General features: G+C 43.0%; 1 protein-coding gene across 1 annotated transcript; it reads left to right on the top strand.

Annotated features, from left to right (window-relative positions):
* Positions 1–8,377: 8,377 nt before the first annotated feature.
* On the top strand, positions 8,378–9,700 carry MYCFIDRAFT_86926 (uncharacterized protein). The gene is made up of 3 exons (XM_007932734.1): positions 8,378–8,719; positions 8,770–9,298; positions 9,354–9,700. Exons 1-3 carry the CDS (start codon positions 8,463–8,465, stop codon positions 9,624–9,626), a joined length of 1,059 nt encoding a protein of 352 aa, XP_007930925.1. The 5' UTR covers positions 8,378–8,462; the 3' UTR covers positions 9,627–9,700.
* The last annotated feature ends 255 nt before the right edge of the window (positions 9,701–9,955 follow it).

Raw genomic sequence — 9,955 nt, 5'->3', positions numbered from 1 at the left:
CTTACTCTTCCGATATCTCGTTCTCGCTACGGTCTCCCTATACTTAGCTTGCTTTACCCTTGCCCTTTAGGCTCTAAAGGTATCTTTATATACGCTTAGACGACGAAGGTATATCGCTAGAACCTAGAAAATTAATAAGCCTATAATCGTAAAGAGATATTCTATAACACTTCCTAGTAAGGATACGGACTATCCTAATTACGAATCTAACGATAACCGACTAGGACGGTTTAATAGAAGACTATTTAGTCTAGAGTATCAGAAGTATAAATATCTCTTTACATTTATAGGCTTATTAATTTTTCTAGGTCTTAGCGATATACCTTCGTCGCCCGAACGTATATAAAGATACCTTTAGAACTTAGAATAGAGTACGAGTAAAGTAAGCTAAGTATAGGAAGACCGTAGCGAGAACGAAATATCGGAAGAGGAATACTATATATAGTATATATAAGGGAAGGGGGTTACTCGGAAAACAGTACTACGAAATAAGAATACTTTAGGTAGATATAAGAAGGATAGAGTAGCTAAAAAGGTAGACAGACGAAGACTATTACGAAGAAAAGCTATTCTTCTATAAAAAAGGGTAAAAGGTAGGTTTAGACGATAAAAAAGCGGCGCCTTAGACCGGATACTATTACCCTTCGCGAGATCCGGCTATTCTAAGATAAAAGGTAGACCGAGCTTTTAATCTCTATAACTCCCTTCTAGCGACTCGTCTAAGTAATTATATTAGATTTTAAGTCTAGTATATAATTTACGGCTATAGCGATTAGTAATCTCTCGAAAGCTACGAAGGTATCCGGGGTTTCGTTAGTTATACTTTATCCCGTAGTCGCGGGGATTTCAACTATATATAGAATCGCACTTTCTTAGTAGGCTATACGTAAACCTCGATATAATCGTATATTCTAGTCCTATTCGGATATCTAGGTAGGTATAGTAAGGAACCGCGAGTCTAAATATTATATATATAGCCTTATCCGAGTATATTATAGCTATAGACTTTACTACCGCCGTTTTCTTATATAATCCTTAGCAAGCTAGTCTACCTTATTCTAAGGCGCGTATTCTTCGTATTCTTTCTTTCTAGTATACAAAGAGTATAGAAAACTCGGTATAGGGCGTAAAAAGGGCGAAAATATAAAGAGGGTACATACTAAGCGGTTAACTAAGGTAGAGAGGGCGGAGAGGGTAGTAGATTACATAATAGATATATAGGCCGATATATAAAGTAATCGATTATATAGTAGACTAGAGTTTTGCTAAGAGGCCGGATTAAGGTCCTTAGTCGCAATTTACTAGCCACTAATATAGCGGAAATCTACTGTTTCTCATCTCTTATCGCACTTATATCCAGTTTCCTATTATATTTACTCTATAATAGTGCTATCGTCGACTTTTACGTATAGCCTACTAAGAAAGTGCGACTTTACGTATAGTTCAAATCCCCGAACGTAGGCGAGGGGTAAAGTAGACTAACGCAACCCTAGATATTTCTTATAACCGAGTTTAAGCTTTCTAACCTCCTTACTATCTATACGAAGCGGGTTGCTCTTTAATATAAAAATATATAGCTTCTAGCTAAAATTCGGCGTCGGTTTATAGCGGATTAATTAGGATTTGTATTTAGCCGCTACATTAACCTAGGACGAGGCACACTTTCGCATCCTTTTACTAGCTATATATACCGGCTATACTCCTAGTTTTATTCCCGCGTTATACCTAGATATAAGGTACGAAGTAGAAACCTAGCGCCTTATGTTTACTCGATTATTACGGAGACGAGCTATATTTAGACTAGTTTCTTGCTATATCCCGGCTTGCCTTAATAGTATTCGTAGTTTAACTATACTAAGAAGTAGAAGTATATATAACTAAAGAAGGGGAGAGATCGTTATACGATCTAGGTATTATCGCTTACCGCTACTCGTATAGCTAGGATAACTAGGGAGGAGATCGATAGCACAAGTTAGTAGAGTCTAGCGACGACTCTACCTACGAGTCTAACGAAGAAGAACGTATAGCCCGTATAAGAGATTCTAAGATATATAGAAGCCTCGTCCTAAGATACTACCTCTACCTCCCTACTATACTTACCCGGTCGTATATAATATAGTCTTATAAGCGAAGTACGAGATAATATAGGCTTATAGTCGTTTAGAGTAACGTACTATATAAATAACTAGGCGTACTACTATTATTTACTAACGACCTATATCCTAGGATGCTCTTCTCGTATATTTTATATACTTTTTTAATATCTTACTTATAAGCGCTCCGCGACAACCGAGCAGACATAAGGTACAGGGGTTCTACTCGGTACCTTAGCCTTCGAGATAGGGGGGAGTTAAATCTAGAGGCATAGTCGGCACTCGGAGCCGGTATATAGAGACGGTAGTAGGCCTATTCCTACTAAATAGCTAACTTATTTAGTATAGCCTACCGTAGTATAGATATTTATTATATTTCCTAGTAATAGAGTTAGGTTACTTATAAGATTACTGTAGCTAGTACCTCTAGCCGGGTCTTTATACTAGATAGTTAGACTATATATAGTAGTATTATTACTATTAAAGTAGTAACTGCGGAAGATATCTAGGTAGAATTTCCTACTAAATTTTACTACCTCTTTTGGAACTATACTAATACTATTTTAGCTATTGTCCTTATAGCTATCTACGTGAATCGCGTTACGACTATAGGTAAGGATTTTAAAGCCCTAGATTAGATTCTTAAGGGTTAGAATATCTAAATTCGAGATAGTAGTAGGTAGGATAGATATTCTAGTAGGATAGATATTCTTAGTATCCTCTATAAGCGTTTCTATATACAAAATATGCCGCTATTATACGGCGCTATATAGCGCGCGATAAATACTCTCTAAGTATATATATAGTATATTATGCTTTATTAGACGTCCGAAATAAAAGTCTTCGAAAATTCTATTAGTACTAGTCTTAAAAAGGGCTTGCTTTAAGTTACGTATATATTCCTATACTTGTTAGAAACCGACTAATTCTATAGTTCTAACCTGCTACTCGTATAGTTGCTTAGCAAACTAACTTAAACTAACCTAGAATTTTGGCTTAGTAAACTAAACCAAACTAACCCGACCTACTACAGGGTATAGCAATGCTAGTACGCTAACCTGCGATAGTATATAATACTATCTTGGGCCGACTATAGTAAACGTTTATAGTACTGCTTAGGGTTGCCTAGTTAGCGGTAGCTGAATATTTTGGTTATAGTAAAACGTGCTTCTCTAGATACTATCGATATGCTACTCGTCTACGCCGCGGACTATAGTAATAGCACGAGCCTTACTAGCGTCCTAGTCTAATATACTACAATTCGGAAATATAATATAGTCGGCGACCTTAGTATTAGCTAGAATTAGATCGTATAGCAGGTATACAAACTAGTCTTCTAGATATATACGATCGAGTAGCAAATCCTTGTTATTAAACTAACCTATAAAATCGAAATAGGCACTAGTAGTAGTGCGATTGCTACCGACTTTAAAGTAGTAGATATAAGTACTATTACCCTTCCCGGCCTACTAGTATAGAAAGCCGATTATCTCTAGGTTATAGCCTATACTGTCCTATTTAGTATAGGCGAGCGGGTAGGTAATACCTAGCTAAAGCACCTATATCTATACGATTAGCTATATATCTAGCTTGCTACGTTAAAAGTATAGCATAGTATTAGAGCAATTCGATACTAGTTAGAAACATACCTCGCCGACCTTAGTATACTAAACTAAAAAAGCGGGTTACTAGTAGATCCGTAGACTATACCCGATAGAATAGCACTATTAGCCGGAAAGCGGGTAAGTAGCGTATTATCTCCCGAGTAATACGAGACCCGATACTAGGCTACGCTAGAGATTAAGATATAGTTTAATATTAGTTAGTCGGTATATAGGCCTATACGGTAGTATATATATATATATATATATATAAAAATTAAAATAGGGTAGTATTAAACTAGAGTACTACTACTTCTATACGTTTGTGTGATTCAATATGTATAACGTATTCGATAGAACAGTATATAGGCCTTAGGGCATTATAAGATACGTACTAGCGCTAGTATATAGCTGACTTAAAAAGAATACCTAAACCTACTTTTTAAAGACTATACCTTTATTCTATTAACAGTAGGGGATAATAACGCCCTACTGCTATAGCTAAAGACTAGAGAATAGGTATAGTACTAGTAGTAGCATCTGTCCTATATAAAAAACCAGCCTACTAGTAACGCTATAGTATAATATCGATCGGTATCTCTATGTCTTTTAGACTAAAACTAGCAGTTATAAAATTCTAGGTATCTATACTAAAAAGGACCTACCCGCTATATACTAGTTTTAATTATTTTGATCTAGGTAACTTTACTAATATGGCCCCTATTATTTCAAACTTTCTATACTAATTCGTCTAAACTGTAGCTTCTACTACCTATAAATCCTAGTATATATATAATTATTGTTAGTTTCTAGCTGTTAGTACTTATTAGTACTAGTATAGCTTATATTATTCTTAGGATATAACCGCTAGCCTTTCGTTATCCCCCTTGTTTTTTAGTTAAGCTACCTTTGTTAGACTCTAGAAGCCTCGAAAGCAGTTACGATATTGTAAAGGGCGACCTATAGCTATAGCACGGCGCATACAGGAAGTTACGAGTGCGGAGAAGATTTAGCTATAGTTTTCAAGTCTAACTACAGCCGGGGCTTTCAACTAGTGGCTAGTTCTATACTTATACACGTGCCTATATAGGCAATGATTATCCTATGTTTATCCTATGCCCGTACCTATGCCTATATCTATGCCCTTATCCTATAAGGATAACGACGTTATAGTTCTTAGTATAGTTGCAGGTATCGGCACTAAGGTTGTAGTCTGTTATAGGCGTTAGTATAGGCATTGCTATAGCTAAAGCTCTAGACTTACTCTTCTTAGCCTTCTTAGCCTAGCAACCTAGGCAAGGCACTATAGCCTCGGGGAACTCGGTACGGAACTCGCGGTTAGCCTTAGTTAGATCAATCTGTATAGGCGTTAGTATAGGCAAAGGTATATACGTAACTATTTATACCTTGCTATGCTTGCCGCGCCGGACGACGAAGGGCCTATTTAAGTTAGTATATAACTAGCGGCATAGGCATAGATCGGTATATACACCTCGCTATTACTCTTAGACTTAGACTTAGACTTAGTCTCTAAGTCTTCGATTGTCTCGGTAGATTTGGCCGGTGCTTTGCCCTTAGCTTTGCCCTTGCTTAGTATATCTAGGGCGTCGGGGCTGTATACGGATTAGTATAGGCAAAGGTAAGGGTAAAGATATAGCTATACTTAACCTCGTACAGATCCTAGGCATTGTCGAAGAAATCTAAGGGATATATTAGTAAAAAGCTTTGCCTATAGAGCTGCCTAAACCTACTAATGCACTTTTTTGTCTTAGTCTTAGGCGTATACCGACTACTACGGTCCTTCTCCTTAGGCTACTCGACTTTTCCCTTATACTATATATACGTTAGTATAGGCAAAGCTCTAGGCAGGGAGCTACGTACACTATAGATAATATATATAGCGAGAGCCGAAGTGTCGCGGCAGATAGTCTATAAGGTATTAGCTTTAGGTATGCGTATAGGCAAAGACAGAGTTATATACTATAGAAGCCCTTCTCTTCGTATAACTCCTTTAGTGTCTCTTCGTCTTCGTCTTTTCTATTATAGTGTTAGCAATAACTAGTAATATAGGCATAATACTGTATATACCTATCGCGATTCTTCTAGGTAGCTAGGAAGCGACCGAAGTTCTTAGATCCTACCGGCATACGACAAGTTACCTTACCTATATAGGTGCGTACGGCCTCCTAGTTAGTCTTTAGGCAGATCTATAGGCATTAGTTTAGCCTATTATATAGGCAGAAGAGAGATTATATACTACGATTTCTATCTTAGGCATATTAAATAACTCGCCCTATAAGAGGCGCTTCTTATATTTGCGGTAGGAGCTCTATATAGGTATAAGTATAGGCAGATATATGCCCTAGTCTCTATACTTATAGATTGCTCTAGTAGGGTATTATTCTAGGCAACGGTCTTAATATCTTGCGGCATATTAGGAGGTATATATAGAGCTATAGGCTTAGGTATAGTAGTATAGGGGAACTCGGTTAGCTGCGACATCGAAGTCGCCTTATTAGCTCGTCGCGTATGTATATAGGTATATATAAAGGAATAGGGATAGGGGCTAGGGGTAGATATATACTAGTAGTATATTATAGAAAGAAAGGAAGAGAGTATACGCGCAAAGATGCGCGTATAGATATCGCGTAACGCTTAGCGTAATAGAAGATCCTAGCGTAATGAAACTTTCGCGTGCGGGACGCACCCGCTTTAGCGTCTACGGATCCCCACATCGATGGTCAACTCCGCGTTTAGCGTGGTCAAGCGCACTTGTCTCACGCTTTGCCTTACCGGTAATCGGCTTGCGTGTCCCAATCTACATGTGGTCCTTGCAACGGTACATCGAAGATCGTGCAAGGGAGCTGTCAGTACCGACCGAAAGGTGTGGCGCGAGCTATATTGGCCGAGAAATTGTGCACGGGAGTGTAGATCTCTTTGGCATCTTTAATGCGGTCTTGGGATCTGGCCGAAGAGAGTAGCATTGAATGCCAGCCGTGCTATAACGCTCGACACTGCAGAGCTTGCGAGCGCGTGCTCAAAGATCGCTCTGGGTACAGGCCGAAAGGCCAGCATCGGAAGGGCCTAGTAACAAGGCGGCTCATGCCCAATCTGTTGAACATTGAGCATAAGTCCTTCGGCATGCAGAAGGTGCGGCATTTGTATGTCCTGGAGCCCTCGTGGATGAAAGATTCATATCTTGTGCTTTGACATAGTTCTGATGCTCCGCCTAGCAGTAAACGATATTCTATGCGGCTTGTTCAATCCTGCTTCTGAAGTCCAAGGGTGCGTGAATGAAAAGTCTTCGAAGCCTCGCTCTTCCCATTAAAAGCGTGACATGATGACATCGGGGACGAAAATTGGACAATGCGAAATGCGATGTCCATGATTGTGAGCATTTTGCTCAACTGGTGTCGCAGGTGGAGTTGCTTTGTCCACCTTAATGGCCGTCCATTAAGGTGGATCAACCCCGGTGCTGCTTCTTAAATTCCCAGACTGTCTTCGCGCTGCTCTACTTTCCAAAACTGCCCAAGAGTGAAGATGACCTCCCAAGGACCGAAGAGCCCAGCGGCCGGACATGCGCGCTTGTGAGTTTGCAAAATCTTCAATGCAACGGTTGTGTGAAGCACATGCAATGCGACTAAACTTCCGGAGCAGCGAATGCAGCGGACGATAGGATCTCTGGGAGTGCGAGCAGATGGGACAGATATCCCGATCCTGTTGTCCGTGGACGCAAGGAAGCCATACCAGTCCCGAACATCGGCACACGCGAAGTTCAACCAAACGCCGACGTTAAGAAACACCCATGAGCCTGAAAAGTAGCATCCACGCAAGCGAGTGGGCCGATTCGATGTCGGGTCAAAGCTTCAAGGACAGAGCCGGAAGTTTGTGGCGACCAGGAACCAAGGGAACCACAAGAACTATACCAGGTTGGGCAGTAAGCTCCGAGGCCTTCCTTTCTTCACGGCATTCGTGAACAAGCTGTCGCAGACGCCATACACACCTGATCTCGCAACCGGTCGTCCGACGAGCAATGAGAGCCAGAACATCGGCGGAACTGCGGCCTTCATGGAGTCATGAAGTATACGTACGCTCGATCCGGGATCGATCCAACCCGTAAGTCCCGTAACCAAGCTTGAGCACTGCATCGTGAGAGCTTCCCCCGCAGAAATAGTGATTCCTACGTTAGTCTTTGCTCATTTCTGGGGTATAGTTCAGACTACAGTCTACAGCTGGACGCCGCGAAGCCGCGTAGCGCGTTGGATCCAATGTCATACATGCATCAATTGGCCCTGCTTCCGCGGTTGCAAGAAAGGCTAGTAAGGTCCAACAGGTTTACGAATCCACCAGGCTCCAGATCTGCGCCAGAGCTTTGCGAACGCACTTTGCAAAGATCTAGGCAGCTTAGAGTAAGGCTGCTGTGCAGGGAGCTCGTGCATGTAGGATGCTTGGACTCTTGGTGCAGTCATGATCCCCGTCAAGACTCATGCCACATCCATGGAGGCAGGTGGGTTGAATGGATTGAGCAATGCATAGACCATCTGTCCGATCAGCATTGGATTCAGCGCCCCTCCTTTCGAACGAACGAGACGGTGTGGGGCGCAAAGATGTATCGACGTGTCCTGGGCCGATGATAAGTACCAGAAGTTGGCACTGCTGTTCAGCTCCTTTCTCCTCATCAGTCGACCGCTTTCGCTACTCAGAGCAGATTAGTTTCACGAAAATCAAACATCCTTATCCATAACTGTTACTCTCCAACGCTTCCAGCATGGCTCAAATCCCGCAGATGCAATGGGCGCAGGTCATCCAGAAGACCGGTGGACCAGTTGAATACAAGCAGATTCCAGTGCAGCAGCCAGGTCCAGACGAGGTTCTCGTCAACATCAAGTTTTCTGGCGTGTGTCACACGGACCTTCACGCTGTGAACGGAGACTGGCCACTTCCAACAAAGCTCCCGCTAGTCGGTGGCCACGAAGGTGCTGGTGTTGTCGTTGCTAAGGGTGACTTGGTCCAGGACATCGAGATGTAAGCAACCTGAGATTGCTTGGCGGGAAACAATAGCTGACAGCAAGCAGTGGTGACCATGCAGGTGTTAAGTGGATCAACGGATCTTGCTTGGCTTGCGATTTCTGCCAGCAGTCTGACGAGCCACTTTGCTCCAAGGCCCTTCTTTCTGGCTACACTGTCGATGGCTCCTTCCAGCAATACTGCATTGCCAAAGCAGCCCACGTGGCTCGCATCCCCAAGGAATGCCCACTTGATGCCATTTCACCAGTGCTGTGCGCAGGTATCACCGTCTACAAAGGTTTGAAGGAGTCTGGCGTCAGGCCAGGACAGACTGTCGCCATTGTCGGTGCAGGTGGTGGACTCGGATCTCTCGCGCAACAGTACGCAAAGGCTATGGGTCTCCATGTCATCGCCATCGATAGTGGCGAGGAGAAGAGGAAGATGTCGCTCGAGCAATTGGGAGCGTCTGCTTTCGTCGACTTCGCCACCAGCCAGAATCTCGTCAAGGATGTGCAAGCGGCGACTGAGGACGGGCTTGGCCCACACGCCGTCATCCTCGTGGCTGTGAACGAGAAGCCATTCCAGCAGGCAGCAGAGGTGAGTCAAGACATGTTGCTGATGGTGTAGACGACTGCTGACTGACATGCTCCAGTACGTACGCCCACGTGGTACCGTCATCTGCATTGGGCTGCCCGCCGGCGCCTACCTCCGCGCTCCAGTGTTCGAGTCTGTCATCAAGATGGTGACGATCCGCGGCTCATACGTCGGCAACCGCAAGGACTCATCTGAGGCCATCGACTTCTTCCGTCGCGGTCTCATCAAGGCTCCATTCAAGGTGGTCGGCCTTTCGGAGCTTCAGAAGGTGTATGATCTGATGCACAAGGGCCAAATCGCGGGACGATATGTCCTGGACACTTCCAGGTAAACAATAGCGGGTCCAGCGTAATAGTAATTCTTGTACATAGTCGTGATGAATGAAAGTTTTGTTTGGTGTGCAAGCTTTCTTCCGAAGAACTTCTTCAGCCAACCACAGATCGCCAAGACGGCAGGGTTAGCGCTCGGTTAGCGGCTGTTTCATATTTAACGTTTGGTGGATGGCACTTCAGCAGGGCAGGTGCTTCACGAGTCACGACGTCTGCTTAGGAGTAGGCAAAAGCTTTGTCGCGTTGGTGAAACGGGGCCAAATGATGGACTGCATGGTGAAACTCGGCGTCCAGAAGAAGAGTAGGCGACGCGCAGCAGGATCTGGCGGAT

Source organism: Pseudocercospora fijiensis, assembly GCF_000340215.1.
Source record: "Pseudocercospora fijiensis CIRAD86 unplaced genomic scaffold MYCFIscaffold_9, whole genome shotgun sequence".
NCBI lineage: Eukaryota > Fungi > Ascomycota > Dothideomycetes > Mycosphaerellales > Mycosphaerellaceae > Pseudocercospora > Pseudocercospora fijiensis.
The sequence above is the reverse complement of the archived record's forward strand: the minus strand, read 5'-3'. Positions and strand labels throughout refer to the sequence as shown.